This window comes from Ranitomeya imitator, chromosome 10 (assembly GCF_032444005.1).
Source record: "Ranitomeya imitator isolate aRanImi1 chromosome 10, aRanImi1.pri, whole genome shotgun sequence".
Lineage (NCBI taxonomy): Eukaryota > Metazoa > Chordata > Amphibia > Anura > Dendrobatidae > Ranitomeya > Ranitomeya imitator.
In genome coordinates, this window is record NC_091291.1 from 118164813 (window position 1) to 118188064 (window position 23252).

At 43.3% G+C, this 23252-nt stretch overlaps 2 protein-coding genes across 2 annotated transcripts in view; one reads left to right on the top strand and one right to left on the bottom strand.

Moving 5' to 3' along the window:
* Positions 1-23252, top strand: part of LOC138652065 (ATPase family AAA domain-containing protein 3-A) — a 136810-nt gene that overhangs the window by 62139 nt on the left and 51419 nt on the right. Inside the window, exon 4 of the mRNA XM_069742787.1 lies at positions 21340-21399. Within this exon, the coding sequence (XP_069598888.1) occupies positions 21340-21399 (60 nt within the window). The remainder of the gene's footprint in view (positions 1-21339; positions 21400-23252) is intronic.
* Positions 16212-18328, bottom strand: LOC138651547 (uncharacterized). Its single transcript, XM_069741841.1, has 2 exons — positions 17985-18328; positions 16212-17848 (listed from the first exon to the last, which is right to left on the bottom strand). Exons 1-2 carry the CDS (start codon positions 18326-18328, stop codon positions 16963-16965), a joined length of 1230 nt encoding a protein of 409 aa, XP_069597942.1. The 3' UTR covers positions 16212-16962.

The following is a 23252-nucleotide window of genomic DNA, read 5'->3' on the forward strand; positions in this document are numbered from 1 at the left end:
CAGTACTGTATACCGTGTATATATATCACTACAGTCTCTGTATAGAGGGGGCTGCAGAACTGTATACAGTGTATATATATCACTACAGTCTCTGTATAGAGGGGGCTGCAGTACTGTATACAGTGTATATATATCACTACAGTCTCTGTATAGAGGGGGCTGCAGTACTGTATACCGTGTATATATATCACTACAGTCTCTGTATAGAGGGGGCTGCAGTACTGTATACAGTGTATATATATCACTACAGTCTCTGTATAGAGGGGGCTGCAGTACTGTATACAGTGTATATATATATCACTACAGTCTCTGTATAGAGGGGGCTGCAGTACTGTATACCGTGTATATATATCACTACAGTCTCTGTATAGAGGGGGCTGCAGTACTGTATACAGTGTATATATATCACTACAGTCTTTGTATAGAGGGGGCTGCAGTACTGTATACAGTGTATATATATCACTACAGTCTTTGTATAAAGGGGGCTGTAGTACTGTATACAGTGTGTGTATGTGTATGTATATTTGTGTGTATATATATATATATATATATACAAACACACAACTACAATCTATATAGAGGGGGCTGCGGTAATGTATACAGTGTATATATATCACTACAGTCTCTGTATAGAGGGGGCTGCAGTACTGTATACAGTGTATATATGTCACTACAGTCTCTGTATAGAGGGGGCTGCAGTACTGTATACAGTGTATATATATCACTACAGTCTCTGTATAGAGGGGGCTGCAGTACTGTATACAGTGTATATATATCACTACAGTCTCTGTATAGAGGGGGCTGCAGTACTGTATACAGTGTATATATCACTACAGTCTCTGTATAGAGGGGGCTGCAGTACTGTATACAGTGTATATATCACTACAGTCTCTGTATAGAGGGGGCTGCAGTACTGTATATAGTGTGTGTGTGTGTGTATACACACATACATACATACACACATACATACATACATACTGGCCCAATTCTAACGCATCGGGTATTTTAGAATATGCATGTCCATGTAGTATATTGCACAGCCACATAGTATACAGCACAGAGCCATGTAGTATATTGCACAGCGACGTAGTATACAGCACATCGACGTAGTATATTGTCCAGCCACATAGTATACAGCACAGAGCCACGTAGTATATTGCCCAGTCACATATAAAACAGGTTAAAAAAGACTTAAAATAAAAAATAAATATACTCCCCTTCCGAGGGCCCCTTGTAGTTCTGTCGCCTGTCTGCGGTGCACGCGGCAGCTTCCGGTCCCAGGGTTGGTATGAGTGCAGGACCTGTGATGATGTCGCGGTCACATGACTGTGACGTCATGGCAGGTCCTTCTCGCATAGCATCCTTGGCACCGGAATCTGCCGCTTGCACGGCCGAGGACAGCACGCACGTCGGAGGGTGAGAATAACGTTTTTATTATTATTATTATTATTATTATCTGTAACATTAGATGTTTTTACTATTGATGCTGCATACGCAGCATCAATAGTAAAAAGTTGGTCACACAGGGTTAATAGCAGCGTTAACGGAGTGCGTTACACCGTGATCCGTTAACCCTGCCATTAACTCTGTGTGAGGGATGACTGGATGACAGGAGGGGAGTATGGAGCGGGCACTGACTGCGGGGAGGGAGGAGCGGCCATGTTGCCGCCGGACTGTGCCCGTCGCTGATTGGTCGTGGCAATGGTCGTGGGCGTTTTGCCACGACCAATCAGCGACTTGGATTTCCATGACAGACAGAGGCCGCGACCAATGAATATCTGTGACAGACAGACAGACAGAAGTGACCCTTAGACAATTATATAGTAGATATATATGTGTATATGTGTGTGGATAGATAGATCAAGGTTACATCTGCACACACCAAACTTGTACATTTTGCTCTAGAGGAAAAAATATTGTCAGTATGATAGAATAACCTCCAGCACTCAATAAAGCAAGAAAAAGAAAAAAATCTTTTGTCGTGCAAAAATGAAATTTTTATTCTGGAAATTCACAGCCGATGAAGAACGCAACAGAAAGTTATTGCACCCAACATTTCGGCCTGTGTGGCCTTTCTCAAGGGTTCATTCTACATAACAAAACAAAATATATACATCAACATCACAAAATCAACTACACGTCACGAAAAGAACAGAGAAAACACTCTTCGTATACAAAATAATACAATTCAATTTTTAAAATATTGTATAATGTGAATCCATATATAAGAAAAATAGAACTACCATGGTTTGAAATTGTTTTCCACTGAGAAAAGCGAATATACGTTCATCGATGAGCCAGTTGTGTGTTCAACTAAGAACATATCCAAAGCGACAGTTCCGAGAAAAGAAACTCTTATAAAGCCACATGAATTATATTGTTTATCATGTTAACTGGGAATCCACATATCCCACATGTCTGTATTAGAACATATCATGCACATCAAAAAGTGGAAGAGGATAAAAAAGGTGAAAGAAAAAAAAAAACAATTAATCTCCTATGAAAAAATGGAGCTAATAAGCAAACTTAAAGATTGTTAGAAAGCCACAGAAAATAACCAAAGAAGCAAATACAACTATCAAAGTGATAATTACCTGTAAATGTGAGCGGAATCCTGTGCAAAGAGTCCCAGAGATGTGGTGATCCCGGGAAGGAAAATGGACAAGGGGGGGGGAAAAAAGGGAGGAAGAAAGGAAAAGGAAGACAGAGAAGGATTAAAGGAGAATGAGAATATTATGTATCACGAAAAAAGGAGATGTAATAATAACTAATTACCAGGTTCATTATGTAACCTGAAAAGGCTAAAAGAGAAAAAAAGAAAATCCACGTACAAAGTCAATTTTCATAATACAGACAGGTCATTTCAGAAAAAAAAGCATTAGATCATTCAATAGGGGATTTCATACTCCCTATTAAGACCCCATGGTTCCAATGTCTGTAACGTGAAAATCCAGAAAGATTCCCTTATTTTTAATTTCTTAATCCTGTCCCCACCTGTCCTGGGTAATGCAATACTTTCTATAACCTGATATTTTAGTTGAGATACATTGTGACCTTCAGCAACAAAATGTGGCGGGATAGGTAACATGAGTCTTTTACACCTTCTAGTCGCCTTATGTTGTGATATGCCGTCCCGGATATGCTGAGTAGTTTCCCCCAACATGTTGGAGACCGCATGGACACTTAGTCAGATACACCACAAAAGATGATTCGCATGTATGAAATCCCTCTACCTGAAATATTTTACCCGATCTGGGGTGTGAAAAAGTATCGCCCCTGGTGATATCAGAACATTGTAAACGCGGGAAGGTAAAAGTGTTCTCTGTGTAAGAGGGGGTCGATCTGTTCCGATGTCAGCCCTAACAAGAAGATTTCTAAGATTCGGAGGTTTCTTAAAGCGCATCATTGGTTTATCATTAAATTCTGGTATGTCTGGGTAGGCCTTACCCAAGAGACACCAATGGCGAAAGATGCAATTTTTGATGATATTTGAAAAGGGATGATATGTGCTCACAAAGGGTATTCTATGTCTCTGGGAATAATCGTCCTTGGGTACCATAGTGGGGCTGGGCATCATAGGTTTAAGTGTTCTTTTAGGGTACCCCCGTTGTATAAATTTACGTGTCATTTTCCTATTGCCATGACAGCACCCATTACGAGAAAGGGGATCCGCCCACCATCAGGACAGGAACCTACAGGTTAAAAAGGGGCGGTCCCCCTCGCCTCTCCAGTTTGGGTTCCTGTCCTGCACAGGAGCCTGCAGGTTGAAGACTCACCCAGATCCATCAGCCTCTGCGTGGTCTCTGCGGGAATGGCAGAGACAGGGGCACTGGAAGCAGCGTCGGGTGTGTACTGCTTGCAGACCCCTCCTCGACTTTGCACAAGGATGTCACGATCCCAGGGGCCGGGGAATGCCGCCCTGGGTTGCGTGAGCGCTCATCCAGGGAAGACAAAGCGCTTGTGACCCGGAAGTAGTTGCAGGTACTTCTGGGGAGGAGGCGCGCGGCATATCTTAAAACAGCCGGAGCAGGTGAGCAGTGTGCGGCGAGATGTCCTCTGTTGGGGACACAGAGCACCTTCAGGTGGAGGTGGCGGAGCAGCACAGAAAGAGCTGTAGCAGCCGTTCAAGAAGCAGCAGCGGTGTGGTACGGGGGCAGCAGCGTTCGAACGCCCCAGTGTTACACGACAATTCACCTCCTCCGGAACTGGTACTCCTTTGATCAGCCTTGGGTGAGTGTGTGATCTACACCTGGTAGCTGATTTGTTTTGTTTCTTGTGCTTTGTTATAGGTTAAAAAAAACAACAAAAACCAAACACAAGCAGTGTGCGCTATGCACAGTACCCTTACCAGACAGCTATGTTAAAAAGCTGTGTCAGGTGTGTATTTGCCGTACTTTAGAGGAAGAAGCTCCCTTCCTTGCATCGGACTTAAGAGCGGTTATTAGGGAAGAAATCAAATGTTCCCTGAAAAGCAGGCGGGATGGAAAACCTAGTGTGGGCTTATCGTCTGATTCCAGCCCATCTCTATAGGAGGGCGAATGTTCAGACTCTTCATCACCACCCTCCTCGGATGAGGAGGGAAGACCATGCTTTTCTGTAGAAAATATGGATGTGTTAGTGAAGGCGGTTCGCACGACCATGGGGGTTGCAGATAATAAGGAACCCAGATCCACCCAGGATATCATGTTTGCGGGGTTATGTCAGAAAAATCGCAAATCCTTCCCGGTGGTAGACACAGTTAAAAATCTTGTTAGGCGTGAATGGGATAAACAGGATAAAGAGTTTTTACCATTATCCGCAAAAAGGAGAGATACCCCTTTGATGATGAACTTTTGTCTCAGTGGGTAAAAGTCCCTAAGGTGGACGCAGCTGTGGCTTCCACATCAAAGTCAGCCACTCTACCACTGGAGGATGTAGGCCTTCTTAAGGATCCATCTGACAGAAAAGCGGACATGTTCTTAAAGAAGGTTTGGGAGTTGTCATCCGGAGCATTTAAGCCTGCGATCGCTAGTACCTGTACTGCCAGATCTATTGTGGTCTGGGTAAGTCAGTTGGAGGACCGGCTAAAAGCTAAGGTCCCTAGAGATAAACTGCTGGACTCTCTATCTCAAATTCGTGAAGGGGTAGCATACTTGGCAGATGCATCGGTAGACTCTTTAAAGTTAGCAGCCAGATCGGCAGGTCTTTCGAATGCTGCCCGGCGGGCTCTCTGGCTTAAGACTTGGAAGGGTGATGCTCAAGCCAGAGCAAAATTATGTACTATTCCATGCAAGGGTGAGTACTTATTTGGCCCCGTGCTGGATGATATCCTTGCAAAAGCTGAGGATAGGAAAAAAAGATTTCCTAAAGTATTTAATCCTACTTTCAGAAATGCCTTCAGAAGACGTATGCCTTTCTGGAGGTCTTATTCAGACCGAGATTGGGAACCGGCGGAGCCAAAGAAAAAAGGTGCATACGTCCGGGGGCTCTTCATCATCGAGACGCAGATGCAACTACAGATAAAACAGACCTCCCAGTGGGTGGTAGATTAAAATATTTCTTTAACCAATGGGCCAAGATAACATCCAGTAGCTGGATCTTGGCTATAGTTGCATCAGGGTTGAAATTAGAATTTCGTAAAGTACCTCCGAGTTATGTATTGACTACTCTTAATTCTTCGGACCAACAACAGGCCTTAGAAATAGAAATTCAGCAGTTGAGAAAAAAGGAAGTTATTGTAGAAGTACCAAAGGATCAAGAAAGGGAGGGATTTTATTCTCCTTTATTTTTGCTTTCCAAGCCTGATGGATCCTTTAGGAGCATCATAAATTTGCGAAAATTAAATAAATTTCTACAATATTGTGCGTTTAAAATGGAGTCCATTAGGTCGACAACTAAACTTCTATTTCCCAGGTGTTACATGTCTGTGCTGGATCTAAGAGATCCTTACTACCATCTACCCATTTACAAGGATCACCAGCAGTTCCTCACAATGGCGGTGCGGCTAAACGATCAGGATAGGCATTTTCAGCTTACGGCAATGCCTTTTGGTCTATCTATGACCCCGAGGGTATTTACTAAGATGATTGCAGACGTTATGGCCTATGTCAGAGAAAAAGATACCCTGGTTGTACCCTACTTGGACGATTTCCTGATAATTGGAAATTCGGTTATCCAATGTAAGGCCCGCTTAAACTGTATAATATCATCTCTGCAGGACCTTGGTTGGTTGATCAACCTAAAGAAATCAAAACTAGAACCCTCAACGCGTCAAGTTTTCTTCGGTATTCTTCTAAACTTGGAAGATCAGTTATGTTTTCTACCAGAAGAGAAAAAACAAAGGATTATTCACAAGGTCACGGCAGTGAGAAAAAATCTAGATCTAACTTTAAGAGACGCAATGTCCCTGCTGGGGTCATTGACATCATGTATACCGGCTGTTCAATGGGCTCAATCCCATACTAGTGTACTACAATCCGAGATCCTCGAGGCAGAAGGGAAGCTTCAAGGTCGCCTAAATGGGAAACTCAGGCCTTCAACCGCCACTCTTTACGACCTAAAGTGGTGGCTGGACATGTACCATTTATCAAAGGGGGTTCAATGGGGAATCATACCGGAGAACAAAGTCACGACCGATGCCAGCCCATTGGGTGGGGGAGCTCACATGGGGGACGTTCTGGCCCAAGGGCGGTGGTCAATCCTAGAATCCCAAAGTTCTTCAAATTTGAAAGAACTCGCAGCAGTCAAATATGCGTTCCTTCAGTTTCTACCGGATCTGCGGGGTTCACATGTACGGGTGCAGACCAAAAATATGACAGTAGTAGCCTACCTCAACCATCAGGGGGGACAAGATCACAATCTCTAATGTCCACCACTGCAGAGATACTCACCTTAGCCGAAACTCACTTCCTTTCCCTTTCAGCAGTTCACATAAAAGGGGAACTCAATGTGGAAGCAGATTATCTCAGCTGACATTGTCTACGCCAGGGGGAATGGTCCCTGGACAGACAAATTTTCAAACAAATAGTCAGGCTCTGGGGGTTACCAGTTATAGACCTGTTTGCTACAAGGGGAAACAGGCAGGTCAGGAAGTTTGCATCGCTTCAGGTGGCAAACAGACCATGCATAGTAGACTCCCTTCAAGTCTGTTGGGATTTCCCTCTAGCATATGCGTTCCCCCCAATGTGCTTGATTCCTCGAGTTCTCAGGATTATCAGGGAGGAGAAGGCGAGAGTAGTTCTAATTGCCCCCTTCTGGCCCAGAAGACCATGGTTTTCTTTACTCAGAGCGATGTCGGTAACCGATCCTTGGGTGTTACCTGTGAGTCTGGGGCTCCTTTCTCAATTTTTTCAAGGATTTTCAGAGGCCTTAATATCTACTTTGCTAAATAGCCGAAAAGAGGTTACTACCAAAATTTTATTCTAAGGTCTGGAAAAAATTTCTTACATTTCATCAGCACCCCCCTAACAGACCATGTTCCAATTCAGGCTATTCTAGAATTCTTGCAGAAGGGCCGAGAATTGGGGTTGGCAGTTAATACTCTTAGGGTTCAAGTGTCAGCTTTAGGAGCCCTATATAACAGCAATGTGTCGGGAAAAAGATGGATTTCTAGATTTATTAAAGCTACTGAGCGTAGTAACCCAGTTCATATTGCTAGATTGCCGCCATGGGATTTAAACTTGGTGTTAGATGCGTTAACACAACCCCCTTTCGAGCCATTAGATTCTGCCTCAATTAAGATTCTAACCCTAAAGACAGCTCTTTTGTTAAGGCCCCTTCACATTAAGCGACGCTGCAGCGATACAGACAACGATCCGGATCGCTGCAGCGTCGCTGTTTGGTCGCTGGAGAGCTGTCACACAGACAGCTCTCCAGCGACCAACGATCCCGAAGTCCCCGGGTAACCAGGGTAAACATCGGGTAACTAAGCGCAGGGCCGCGCTTAGTAACCCGATGTTTACCCTGGTTACCAGCGTAAAAGTAAAAAAAAAAAAAACACTACATACTTACCTACCGCTGTCTGTCCCCGGCGCTCTGCTTCTCTGCACTCCTCCTGTACTGTCTGTGAGCACAGCGGCCGGAAAGCAGAGCGGTGACGTCACCGCTCTGCTTTCCGGCTGACCGACGCTCACAGCCAGTACAGGAGGAGTGCAGAGCACAGCGCCGGGGACAGACAGCGGTAGGTAAGTATGTAGTATGTAGCGGCCCTGCGCTTAGTTACCCGATGTTTATCCTGGTTACCAGTGAAGACATCGCTGGATCGGTGTCTCACACGCCGATCCAGCGATGTCCACGAGAGATCCAGCGACGAAATAAAGTTCTGAACTTTGTTCAGCGACCAACGATCTCCCAGCAGGGGCCTGATCGTTGGTCGCTGTCACACATAACGATTTCCTTAACGATATCGTTGCTACGTCACAAAAAGCAACAATATCGTTAACGATATCATTATGTGTGAAGGTACCTTTAGCCCTTACTTCTGCTAGACGAGTTAGTGATATCCAAGCGTTATCAGCGGATCCTCCCTATCTAATGGTCTTTCAGGATAAAATTGTTTTGAAACCGGACCCAGCATATTTACCAAAGGTAGCTTCTAGGTTCAATATGAGTCAGGAGATATATTTACCATCCTTTTACGGTAATACAGTCACAGCAGAAGAGCAGAAATGGCATACACTAGATGTTAAGAGAGCAGTACTAGAATATTTAAATAAGACACAAAGCTGGAGGCAGAGCAGGGCTCTGTTCGTTTCTTTCCAGAATCAAAGGAGAGGTTCGAGTGTCACAAAGTTCTATCGCCAGATGGATCAGGGATGCGATAGGTCTTGCCTATTCTGCCAAAGGGGAAACGCCACCTAAAGGCATCAAAGCCCACTCCACTCGAGCTATGGCCTCATCCTGGGCAGAGAAAGTGGATGTTCCCATTGATATAATATGGAAGTCAGCAACGTGGTCATCTCCTTCCACCTTTTTATAAACACTACCGGCTTGATCTATCATCCAATTCCAGCCTAGACTCTGGGCATTCAGTATTTAGTCCTGTGGTCCCTCCCAGATGAATAGTCTCTGAAAGTCTCTCATAATGGGTGCTGTTGTGGCGATAGGAAAACCAGCTGTTACTTACCGGTAATAGGATTTTACAGAGTCCACGACAGCACCCGCACATTCCCTCCCCGGAGTTAAGCACTGGTTTCCCGCACTCTTTGGAAGGTGTGCTTTTCAGATTTCACTCTGTAGGGGTGATGGTATTTAGTGTTGTTTAAAGAATATTTATCATGTACTAATTCAATGGCGGTATCCCTTGTACTCTGGAGAGGCGAGGGGGACCCCCCCCCTTTTTAACCTGTAGGTTCCTGTCCTGATGGTGGGCGGATCCCCTCTCTCGTAGTGGGTGCTGTCGTGGACTCTGTAAAATCCTATTACCGGTAAGTAACAACCGGTTTCACTCTGACGTGTCATTCTTTTTGTTTCATTAGACACAATCCTTGATACTCGATGAAATTGGGATTTCGGTAGGGATTGTTTACCATGTTGAGGGTGGCAGCTGGTATAATGCAATAGACTGTTTATATCCGTTGGTTTGGTGTAAAGATCTATATCAAAGACTCCATCGGTTTCTAATGTAATAAGGGTGTCAAGAAAGTTAATACATGTTGAACTTGTTTGCATAGACAATTTAAGATTAGGGATAGAAGTGTTAATACTCCCCACAAATTGAGTGAAGTAATTCTCACTTCCTTTCCATATCATAAAGATATCATCTATATACCTTTTCCAATATATAGAATACGACTGAAATAACGAGTGAGTATATACAAAATTCTTCTCAAATGCTTCCATAAAAATATTGGCGTAAGGTGGAGCCATGTTTGAGCCCATGGCTGTACCAGTTTTTTGTATATAATATTGGTCATTAAAAAGAAAAAAAATTCTTGTTTGAGATCAGGGACAGTAAATCCATACAAAATTGGAGTTGTTCTGAAGAGAAGTCTGTATGTTCTGTTAAGAACCAGTGAACTACCTCTATCCCTTCAAGGTGATCAATAGCCGTCTCGTATATAAACTGTTTACATCCAAGGTAACCAGTATACTCCCTGTGGGGACAGGACTAATCTCTCGTAACTTAGTCAAAAAATCCGTAGTGTCTTTATGATTTATGATGGGATATAGAGTAGTGATGGAGTATGAATACGATCAAGTGTTATTACTAAAGGTGATAAAATAGAATTCGTGGGCGCCACAATAGGCCGTTCTGGTGGGTTCATCAAATCTTTATGTACTTTCGGGAGTATATAAATTACTGGTGTTGTAGGTTTAGAATTGACCAAATATTCGTTTAATTTTTCATCAGTAACCCCCAATCTCTTATAAATATCCAAAACCCAACGTATCTCCTTTGCTATCTCAAAAGTGGGATCTCAATCAATAGGTTCATATGTGGCCCGATGATCATTCAATTGTGATTGAATAATGGATACATAATGGGATTTGTCCATGATTACATTTGAACCCCCTTTATCAGCGGGTTTCACCACAATTTGTTTGTTATCCTTCAAAGACTTTTAAGGCATTATGTTGTAAAAGAGATAAATTTCTATGTGCATGAACTGACCCTTTGTTGATGTAGTTAAGATTCCGGTCAATGTCCCTCCTAACCAATCAGATGAAAGTTTCAATGGGATGATATGTGCGTGGCGGATTAGAACTACTAGGAATTCTAAGACCCAAACGTTTGAGTTGAAATTGTGCTGAATTCACCGTTGGATTCTCTCCAGTGGTACACACAGCCTGACTCTGAGTGACATTACCACTAAAATGTGCGTTTAATCTTAAGGATCTATAGAAACGATATAATTCTTGGTCTAATGAGAAGCTTTTGAAGGAGGGTGTAGGGCAAAATGAGAGTCCCCTCTGTAGGACATTGTATTCGATGGGAGAAAGGTTCTAGGACGATATGTTGTAGACAATCTAGTTGTCCCGACCTGTGAACGTGTGCGTATCCGTGTGGTCTCGGATGTTTTATTGTCCATGCCCCCTCCTCGTCGGCCTCTTATATTTTTCCCCCGCCTTTGCTCTAAAAAAGGAAGGGGAGTACGAGACATGAAGTCGCTTTCCGAACCAGAGGATGTTGAAGAATTGCCACGTCGATAGTTCTGTCTTTCTCTGTAGTAGCTTGTATCCCGCCATCTATACCCCTGGTCACGGTGATAATCCTCCGCGTCCCGTAAAAATTTGGATCTTTTCTTATCCTGTAAGGCTACGTTCACATTTGCGTTGTTGGGCGCAACGTCGTCGACGCATGCGTCATACGCCCCTATCTTTAACATGGGGGGCGCATGGACATGCGCCGGTATGCGTTGTACTGCGTTTTACGACGCATGCATCATATAGACGCACAGACAGGGTGCAGAGGACGCTACTTGTAGCATTTTCCCTGCGCCGAAATTCCTGCTCTGTGCGATATTATGACAACGCATGCGTCGCAAAACGCAGCGTTGTGCACATGCGTTGTTGGTTGCGTCGTCGACGCTGCGCCCAACAACGCAAATGTGAACGTAGCCTTAATGAGACCTAAAATCTTCAATAATTTTCTTAGTCTTTTTGTAAAATAAGGTCAAATTTTTCAGTAGTCAATGTATCACTAAGTTGTTGTTTAATAGACGTGATCTGTTCCTCAATAGTTGTAAGTTCTTTATGGAGATATTCAATTGTAAGTATAATAATGTCCATAGAACATTTTATTTAAAATGCTCTCGAATTTTTGACAAAAATCAGGTTTGTCCTGAAAAAGAGTGGGTCTAAGGGTACGTTCACATTTGCGGTTTGCGCCGCAGCGTCGCCGCCGCAACAAAACGCATGCGTCGTGCGGCCCTATCTTTAACATTGGCGCCGCATGGGGCCGCATGTGCATGCGTTGTGTTGCGTTGTGTTGCGTTTTACGCCGCATGCGGCGTTAGGGCGCACCTGTCTGGGCGCGGCAAACGCAACATGTTGCATTTTTCTGGCGGCGCCGACCTTTTAAAAAACGCATGCGTCGTGTTTGCGTCGTGTTTGCGTCGGCGATGCGCCTTTTTTCCCATTGACTTGTATTGACAACGCAGACAACGCAAGTACTTGCGTCGTGGTGCGTTGTACGACGCATGCGTTTTCCAATAAAAAAATGCAAAACATTGTCTAGACTTTGTCTAGACACAAAAAAAACAACCTATATATATAAAGAAACGAGGGGTTTGCCATTGTCTTTCACAAGTCATCACACCAGACAAGACTAGACTGGAGAATCTGCTTTCCAAACTTGTAAGTATATATTTCTCTTTGCACATTTTGTATTCTGTGTTTTATTTCTTGATTTGTCTATATTTTTGTAATGTTTGGTCTGTGCTATTACGGTTATGGGTTGTTATTGAAAAATTGTTTGTCTGGTTCTGATAGGATTGCATTTATTTTATTTAATTTTTTTTTCTTTTATTTTTTTGTTTTACGTTACTTTGGGTTTGGTTATGTGTTTTGTTCTTGTGTCATGTGGTTGTTCAATGTATTGATTTTTGCTCATTTTGTCTTGTAAAATTTCTGGTGCATGTTTTTCTGGTTTCTATTGTTGGTGGTAACTGTGTGGCATTTTCTTGGCTCATGTCTTGCTGTGTTTTGGATTATGCTGTTGGCTTTATTTTTTCTTTCCTTGAGTGTATTTTCTTGCTGGTGGGGGGGCAACATTTATGATGTCTTTGTATTGTATAGTTCCATGCTGCTGCTATGCCATTATAGTTTCAATTGTACTTTCCCTTTATTTTAAAAAATATCGCTGATGTTTTTACGTCGTTTTCCGTATGGCATATATCTTCCTTCATTGACTGATTGCATTGCAAAGTGTGTAGTATAATTTTTATTTGTTTATATTATTTTTGGTGGTGGCCTTTTTTAAAAATTCCATGTGTTTTATTTTCTATTTGGCTATGGTTTATGTTTGGGTTGCTGTATATTTTTACAGCGGTTGACCCGTAATGTTTATTGCTTGTTATCTAGAATGGTTTTTATTGCCTTTTGTCTTTCTGTGGTTAGATGTCACAAGATGTTGTTTTTTAGGATCATGTCTTGTTGCAATTGTAAAGTATTGCGTTCATTATTTTGCTCTTTCATTGTATTTTTGTGCCTGTAATGTTTTTTCAGAAAGTTTTGATATGTCCATTTTTGGACATAGGTGTCTATTTTTGCTTTTTGGTTTGGGTCTATTCTTGTATAGTTTCTTCTATTGATTGTCTTCTCTTGCAATGTATGGCGTTGTGGTGTCGCTTTCTTATTTTTGCTTTGTCCGATCAGTCAAAAGTCAAATGTGGTTGTTGTAAAAAATTTTTGGCATATTTTAATGTATGTGCCATATTTAGGTTTAGTTTTGATTTTTTTTTTTTCATTTTTTCATGCCAGAACAAACGTGCTACAATGGCCACTGTGTCAGAATCGAGCCAATCGGCGCAGGGGAGTGTGGTGAGTAATTATGTCAATTTCCTTACTATTCGCAGTCATTTGTAGTTTTTAAAATAATTTCTTTATACAATTTTTACAGGCTTCTTCAAGTGAGGGTGAAGGAAGTCAGCGGGAGCAGAGAGGTCAGGGCCAAGGTGTGGCGTCAGGACGGCGAGTGAGTATTTTTATTAAACAATTTCTTTTTTTTTTTTGATTAGCATCCTGCTTTCACTAGGGATGTTTAGTAAGCTTACATTCAAACTTTTCAGGGTAGCAAGTATTGGGGGAAGATAGCAAAGGTGAAACAACCAAAACATTCAAAAATACAGGTGTAGAAACCATCAATATACATATATCAAATGACAAAGGATAGGGCCAAGGTACATATCATGACAGGTGCTGGTGTTTGTTAATATTTGCATATTTGTAACCTTTTCTGTTTGTAATTTTTCTAGGTTTCACAACGGGACCATGGAGTCATTGATGTGGAGCTCCTCATATCAAGCATCCAGGAGCGTGGCCCGTTGTGGGACAGCCGTGACTCCCGGCACATGGACCAGGTGGTGTTGAGGCGTTTGTGGGTAGAGGTGGCAAAGTCGCTGTGGGAGGGCTTTGACATAGCTCCTGCAAAAGAAAAAACCAACTTTGGTGAGTATTGCTGATACGCCGTGCAGATACGTTGCTATGACCCACCATCTTTCCAGGATAAACACAACCGTGTGTGATGCAATAAACACCTAAAGTTTTGCATCGCACACGGTTGTTTTATCCATTTCAAATGCTACATATGTAACCTTTTTTTTCCTTTGCATTCACAGTTAAAAGGTTGAGGATCAGATGGCGATCCATCAAGGACCGTTTCAATAAGGGGCTACGGGCAGAGGAGGAGCGCTCGAAGAGTGGTGCTGCTGCGGCCAAGTCTGTGCCCTATAAATATTCCAAATGTTTACAGTTCTTAAGACCAGTCCTTGGCCGCCGTCAGTAAGTATTTTGTCCACAAAACATATTGCACAGCCCCATTACAGTGCCCAGCCACATAGCCTACTGCACAAACACATAGTACATTGCCCAGCCACGTACATTGTGCATCCACATAGTATATTGGCAGGTAACAATATCGCAGCCACATACCACACGTTCTAGCCACGTATCCACATAGTATATTTCACAGGCACATACTGTATTGCCCATCCATGTAGTCAGCGTAACATATTGGCCATCCACGTAAATGTATCCCTATTAAAATGCTATATAGGCCATTAGTTAATTTTTTGGGTTAAGCGTGAGTCCTTGTAGTCCATGACAGGTTAAGTTCTGAGTCAGGGTAGTTCTGATTGCAGGAATAATGATGAAGTCTCGATCACATGAGTCTAACATCATGGTCGTTCCTGCAATCAGATCAGTGAAATCACTGGTTTTTTTTTTATTTAATTTTTTATCTTGACATTAAATTTTCAACTATTTTTGTGGCATAGGCAGCTTCCAGAAAGAGTTTTCGATTACAAAATTTTTATACCCACAGTGGTATACGGTCAAAATGCTTTGACAGCGGGAATGTTCATGATTGTTATCGTCGGCCCTAACGGTCAGCTGGCGATAACAATCAGAAATTAATTATTGGCCACACAGACTGTGAGACAGAGGATTTGTATTATTGTGTAATGTAATGCTATTTTTATTCCAGGAGTTGGCGTATGGGAGAGGTTATTCATTGAAGACTAATTTTTTCATTATCTTTTCACAGGACACACAGCAGCACCCTCGAGAGAGCTCGCCCCGCAGAAGCGGTCCTTCATGAATCGCCATCTGATCCATCACAGCCCTCCCACAGCGACAGCAGGCTTGCACCACCATCTGGTGAACCGGCAGCCGGTACATCAGGTGTTCCCCTGGCCGAGGCCTCTGGCGCACCTTCGTTTGGGTATTCCCGACAGCGCCAGCGGGCCTCGGACAGGCCAACCATGCCCGAATTTTTGCATTTGAGCACGGTTTTCCAGAACTGTTTCAAGGCGTTGAGCGATAACATGGACACTCGTCTGTCCAATATCGACCGGCGCCTTGAAACAATTGAAACCGAGCTCTCAAATCCGGCAAAACATTTTTTTAGTACCATTGCTAAGGGCATGGTGGAACACCTTACGCCGGAACTACAGATTTCAGTGATGCAGTCCTGCAACACTTCCTACGTGAGGGCTCTCCAGCAGGCTGGGGTCATGCAGTCAGCGACAATGGCAGTAGTGCCGTCGCTGGCAAGCATGACTCCCACTCCTGCTGGAGAGCCACTCCAGCCACCCCACCGTGGTCCACGTGCCGAGCGACGCCACCACAGGCACCATATAGTGCCGCCGACTCCTGCTCCTGCCATGCCTTCATCCTCCCGTAGGCGTCATCATGCTGGGGAACCTGCCACAGGACCCAAAAAAAAAAAAAAAAAGAGGAAACACAGACGGGCACACAAAGAGGCTCAGGTTGCTGTTCCAGTGACAACACCAACTGTCCGTAGGGGCTCGAGTCGCAGTAGGAGCAGCCATGGCCAAACAAGGCTTGTGTTGCCTCCTCCCTCCCCTACAGAGGTGGCGGTTTCCTCCCCAGTATACCCTGGGGAGGGTTTGGATCTCCCATCAAGTCTACTTGACTATGTATCCTCCTCTTCGCCATCATCGTCATCTTCTCCATCATCCTCCCATTTCTCTCACCATTCCAGAGAAGACACCTACCATTCCCCTCTGGTGGCACAGGTGGAAACACCCTAAGTTTAAGAACCCTTTTTGTTTTCTGTTTTCCCCCAATAAAAAATGTTATTTTTAAAAAACACTATTTGTTATTATTTATGCTATTATTTTCCAGAATTTTTCTCGGCAAATCACGCCATGTGCTGTCTACACATATTTTGTGCTTCAAACACCTCATATATGCAATGTCAGACACTATTTTTTCAATTTTTAGTTTGTCTTTTTTTGGGTGTCTCTCATTGCTGTATGAGGTGTTCACACTTAATGCAGCAGCGAAACAGACAATGATGCAGATCACTGCAGCGTCCGCTGGTTGGTCCCTGGAGAGCTGTCACAGACATCTCTCCAGCGAACAACGATGCAGAGGCCCACGTGTAACCAGGGTAAACATCATGTTGATAAGCGCAGGGCCACGCTTCAGATATTTACCCTGGTTTCAATTGGAAAACATCGCTGTTATCGTTGCTTATCAGGTAAAACACAAAGATACAGGTCGATCAGACAAACAAGTATATGTAATATTATGGTATAAAAATTGTATTTGAATCGGTATAGAATTTAAAAACTTTTTTCTTTAATATTTTAAAAACAACAGGTTCAAGTTTTTATAGGAACATTAAATTTGTGAACTATACTTAGATGCAAAATTTGACATATACCAAACCAACCTAAACGGAACTTTGATTGCACATTTAATGGAAAATTATTTTTTTTTAATATATTTCTAACTGTCACAGTAGAGGTATTATTGGTGTAGTTACAATCAGAAGACAGTCCAAAAGTAACATTACTACACCATTTGATCTTGCCATGACACACGGCCAACATCTGACACAAAATAGGCCGCAAAACGATCACGCATCTGCGCAATTTCCACACTTGTCCTCAGAGGATGATCATGGTAATCGGGCAAGGGGTTGGCTATGGGTTCATCCAGTTCAACATTTATTCTCTCTTTGGCCATAATGAAATTGTGGAGAACCACACAAGCCTTCACCACCTCATCCACTGTTTCAATTTTAAGATTAATGGCCGATCCCAATATCCGCCATTTGGAAACGAGGATGCCAAAGGCACACTCCACAGTCCTTCTGGCCCTGGACAGTCTGTAATTGAAAACCCTTTTTGTATGGTCCAAGCCCCGACTGGAGTAGGGTTTCAATAGGTTGGCAGACATTTGGAATGCCTCATCCCCTACCACAACAAATGGCATCGCCGGGCCTTCGGTGTGGGGAAGAGGTCGTGGCTGTGGGAAATTAAAATTGTTTCCATATAACTTTTGGCCCATATCCGACTCTTTAAATGTGCGCGAGTCATTTGCACGCCCAAATGCACCAATGTCCACTGCGAGAAAACGGCAGTCCGCACCGGCAATTGCCATGAGAACAGTTGAAAAGTATTTTTTATAATTGTAGAAAAGGGATCCACTTTTCGCAGGCTTGGTAATCCGAATGTGCTTTCCATCGACAGCGCCAATACAGTTTGGAAAATTACACACTTGGTTGAATTTCTGTGCGTTGGCCTCCCAGATTGCACTTGTAGGGACAGGTAAATATTCCTCCCGGAGATTATCCCACAAAGCGCGGCATGTCTCAGCAATAATTCCTGAAAGAGTGGAGACTCCAATCCGGAATTGAAAATGAAGTGACCTAAACGTTTCTCCGGTAGCCAGGAAACTGCAAAGAAGATAAAGAAATTTTGAATAAAGCACATTATAATTTATAAAAGTACATTGACCATTACAATTGAAAAAAATTAATAAAATAAAATAAAAAGTAAATAGATATCACAGTCATTCAAACAGCAACGTACCGTAGAGTCACCAGCAGCCGTTCCTCTGCGGAAATAGCTCTCCGGAGCTGCGTGTCCTGCCTGCTAATGGATCCTTCCACCCGACGCAGAAGATAGCGGAAGCTCTCCTGTGACATCCGGGTATATTCGAAATATTTTTCCCGGTTGTCATTCAGTTCGCCAAACAAGCAATGGTATGCTCCACGACTCTCCCGGACTTCAACTATAGGGTGGATCCAAAAGCGGCGACGACTCCATCTCCGTCTTTCCCTTTCCCTTTCATTAAAACAGGCAACAGCATAGGCATGAGCCAAGGCATATTCCATATCCATATCCATGTAGATACTGTTCATGGTTCGCTCCATCATGAATACCAGCAAAATGGGAGGAATTCATCTCTGCCAGGGTATATACACATTTGTTAACACCAACCCTCTTCTAGCCATTGGTGGTTCTTTATCTATTGTGTAGACACTTTTTATTGTGGGTGGGGGATGATGAATGACTCACTGCACTAAAAACGCATGCGTCTAAAAACGCTGCGTTTTTTGGTAAAAACGCAACTGCGTTTCAAAAACCCGCAGCGTTTTGCGACGCATGCGTTGAACGCATGCGGCGCAAAACGCTGCGTTGTACATGCGTTTTGGTGCGTTTTTGTTTGCGTTGTGCGTTGCGGCGACGACGCTGCGGCGCACAACGCAAATGTGAACTTAGACTAAGGGAGACACGAAGACCTCTTGGTATCCTCTCGACTTTGTGATCTTCAGCTAAAGTCACGTAGTGTAGCTCCAAAGCACACAACTGGCTCATTGATGAACGTATATTCGCTTTTCTCGGTGGAACACAATTTAAAACCATGGTAGTTCTATTTTTCTTATATATGGATTCACATTCTACAATATTTTAAAAATTTAATTGGATTATTTTGTATACAAAGAGTGTTTTCTCTGTTCTTTTTGTGACGTGTGTTTGATTTTGTGATGTTGATGTATATATTTTGTTTTGTTATGTAGAATGAACCCTTGAGAAAGGCCACAGAGGCTGAAATGTTGGGTGAAATAACTTTCTGTTGCGTTCTTCATCGGCTGTGAATTCCCAGAATAAAAATTTCATTTTTGCACGACAAAATATTTTTTTCTTTTTCTTGCTTTATTGAGTGCTGGAGGTTATTCTATCATACAGTGCATATATGTCACGATAATTTCTGTATAGAGGGTCTGCAGTACTGTATACAGTATATATACAGTACAGACCAAAAGTTTGTACACACCTTCTCATTTAAAGATTTTTCTGTGTTTTCATGACTATGAAAATTGTACATTCACACTGAAGACATCAAATCTATGAACTACGGTAACACATGTGGAATTATATACTTAACAAAAAAGTGTGAAACAACTGAAATTATGTCTTATATTCTAGGTTCTTCAAAGTAGCCACTTTTTGCTTTGATGACTGCTTTGCACACTCTTGGCATTCTCTTGATGAGCTTCAAGAGGCAGTCACCGGGAATGGTTTTCACTTCACAGGTGTGCCCTGTCAGGTTTAATAAGTGGGATTTCTTGCCTTATAAATGGGGTTGGGACCATCAGTTGTGTTGTGCAGAAGTCTGGTGGATACACAGCTGATAGTCCTACTGAATAGACTGTTAGAATTTGTATTATGGCAAGAAAAAAGCAGCGAAGTAAAGAAAAACGAGTGGCCATCATTACTTTAAGAAATGAAGGTCAGTCAGTCTGAAAAATTGGGAAAACTTTGAAAGTGTCCCCAAGTGCAGTGGCAAAAACCATCAAGTGCTACAAAGAAACTGGCTCACATGAGGACCGTCCTAGGAAAGGAAGACCAAGAGTCACCTCTGCTTCTGAGGATAAGTTTATCCGAGTCACCAGCCCCAGAAATCGCAGGTTAACAGCAGCTCAGATTAGAGACCAGGTCAATGCCACACAGAGTTCTAGCAGCAGACACATCTCTACAACAACTGTTAAGAGGAGACTTTGTGCAGCAGCCTTCATGGTAAAATAGCTGCTAGGAAACCACTGCTAAGGACAGGCAACAAGCAGAAGAGACTTGTTTGGGCTAAAGAACACAAGGAATGGACATTAGACCAGTGGAAATCTGTGCTTTGGTCTGATGAGTCCAAATTTGAGATCTTTGGTTCCAACCACCGTGTCTTTGTGCAACGCAGAAAAGGTGAACGGATGGACTCTACATGCTGGTTCCCACCGTGAAGCATGGAGGAGGAGGTGTGATGTGTGGGGGGGCTTTGCTGGTGACACTGTTGGGGATTTATTCAAAATTGAAGGCATACTGAACCAGCATGGCTACCACAGCATCTTGCAGCGGCATGCTATTCCATCCGGTTTGCGTTTAGTTGGACCATCATTTATTTTTCAACAGGACAATGACCCCAAACACCTCCAGGCTGTGTAAGGGCTATTTGACCAAGAAGGAGAGTGATGGGGTGCTACACCAGATGACCTGGCCTCCACAGTCACCAGACCTGAACCCAATGGAGATGGTTTGGGGTGAGCTGGACCGCAGAGTGAAGGCAAAAGGGCCAACAAGTGCTAAGTATCTCTGGGAACTCCTTCAAGATTGTTGGAAGACCATTCCCGGTGACTACCTCTTGAAGCTCATCAAGAGAATGCCAAGTGTGTGCAAAGCAGTCATCAAAGCAAAAGGTGGCTACTTTGAAGAACCTAGAATATAAGACATAATTTCAGTTGTTTCACACTTTTTTGTTAAGTATATAATTCCACATGTGTTAATTCATAGTTTTGATGCCTTCAGTGTGAATGTACAATTATCATAGTCATGAAAATACAGAAAAATCTTTAAATGAGAAGGTGTGTCCAAACTTTTGGTCTGTACTGTATGTCACGACAATCTCTGTATAGAGGGGGCTCCATTCATTACCCAGGGGACTGCCAGAAGTAGCGGAGCTCAGTTCTAGTCTGCAGTCCCCTAGGTAATGAATGGAGCGGATGTTGGGCATGCGAATCTCTGCTCCATTTGAGTAGTGGCTGCAGACAGACCCCATTCTTGGAATAGCTGAGGTTGCCCAGTGACCGGACCCCCAGCAATCAGTAACTTATCCCTGGTTATATAGATAACAGATGACTTGCTATATTGGGAATGATCCTTTACAAATATGTGTATAAAACGTTAATTTATCATCAAATCGTGCCAAAAAATGCTATTTTCCCTGCTTCAAAGAAACTCTTGTGAAGCCGCGTCTGAGGAACAGCGAGCAAAATTCTGAAGTCCCGAGAGGCCCGGAAATGGCTGGTATTAAGGGGTTAAGAAGCGGAAAGTTGAAGTGTGTTTTCCTGATGATTTTTTCTCTATGATGATTGTGTCTTTGCTTGTCTTATAGAGGGCCCAGTACCAGGACAAGCTAGCAAGGCAGCGGTACGAGGACCAGCTCCGACAGCAGGTGAGTCCTGTGTGCCGCCTGTGGACTCTGAGGGTCCAGCCGCTATGGTACCCAACAGTCCAAAGAAAAGCAGTCGTCCCGTAGACGATGAATGGAAGTCCATCCCCATTCTAGCTGGGGCCGCAGAGCCCTGTTCCCCATTACTGTGGGGTAAGCGTATTTTTCGGTGGGTGTTGAGACCCTTTAATGACTGCAGAGAGCGCTCCCCTGCTAAATATGAAGAAATAGGTAAAATGCTAGGCCTAGAGAATGCCTTCCTGTGCCTTGCCTTTTACTTTTGGGCACTAGGGGGCAGTGTTGTCCGTGCAAGCGACTATGCAGGGGTTTGTGCTCCGCTATGGTGCATTTATAGGGTTGCATCCTCTCCCTGCAATCCTGTGCTGCTTCTGTCGGCCGTGTCGTCGTACAATTAACAGCACAAATGATTTTTTGATTTTTTTTTTCCCCTCCCAATGTATTGAAAATGAAGCATCTATGCCAATATTATTGATTTGAAAAGCTCCTTTTTGAGTCTATAGCATTATTATAGGCAACGGCAGCACCAAACACATCGATATTGGTGGGTTCGACCTATATTTGCATACTGTGTATAGGGGCATTGCTTTCCTTCGTCCCCCCTTACACAGGACTGCTCGACAAGGGCTTATCTCCAGGAGAGCAAAGGGTTCGGCCATCAGAAACGTGACAGATATTGATGAGACCCCCATATACAGTGGGGAAAATAAGTATTTGATGCACGAACTATTTTGCAAGTTTTCCCACCTACAAAGACGGAAAGGTCTGTAATTTTTATTGTAGGTACACTTCAAATGGGAGAGAGATTGCAAAAAAAAAAAAAACCTCCACATTGCATGATTTTATATAATTAAAGTGCATGAAATAAGTATTTGATCACCAACCAACAGCAAGAATTCTGTCCCTCCCAGACCTGTTAGCTTTTCTTTATGAAGCCTCCTACTCTGCACTCATTACCTGTATTAATTGCACCGGTTTGAACTTGTTACCTGTATAAAAGACCCCTGTCCACACGCTCAATCACACTCCGACCTCTCCACCATGGCCAATACCAAAGATCTGTCAAAGGCCACCAGGAACAAAATTGTAGACCTGCACAAAGCTGGCAAGGGCTTCAGGACAATAGGCAAGCAGCTTGGTGAGAAGGCAACAACTGTTGGCGCAATTATTAGAAAATGGATGAAACACAAGATGACTGTCAATCTTCCTCAGTCTGGAAGTAAGGAAGGTTCTGAGAGAGGTCAGAAATCAGCCAGGAACTACATGGGAGAACCTGGTCAATGACCTGAAGAGAGCTGGGACCACAGTCTCAAACACTACTGGTAGTAATACACTACATTAAGATCCTGTCGGACACACAATGTCCCCCTCCTCACACCAGCACATGTCAAGGCCCGTTTAAAGTTTGCCAATGACCATCTGGATGATCCAGAGGAGGCATGGGAGAATGTCATGTGGTCAGATGAGACCAAAATAGAACTTTTTGGTATTGACTCCACTTGCCGTGTTTGGAGGCAGAAGGAAGAATGAGTCCAACCCCAAGAACACCATCCCAACCAAGAAGCATGGTGGGGGAGGCATCATACTTTGGTGGTGCTATTCTGCAAAGGGGACAGAATGATTATCCAGGGAGGATGGATGGGGTCATGTATCGCATGGTTTAGGCCAACAACCTCCTTCCCTCAGTAATAGCAGTGAAGATGGGTGGTGGCTGGGTCTTCCAGCGTGAAAATAACACGAAACACACAACCAGGACAACGAAGGAGTAGCTCCGTAAGAAGCATTTGCAAGGTCCTAGAGTAGACTAGTCAGTCTCCAGACCTAAACCCAATAGAAAA

Bases quoted from the DNA above. Each gene is read 5' to 3' on its own strand.
- LOC138651547 (XM_069741841.1), bottom strand. From the start codon at position 18,328: ATGGAGCGAACCATGAACAGTATCTACATGGATATGGATATGGAATAT. The intron at 17,849-17,984 runs GTACGTTGCTGT...TCTTCTTTGCAG, and splicing joins CGGCTGCTGGTGACTCTACG to TTTCCTGGCTACCGGAGAAA.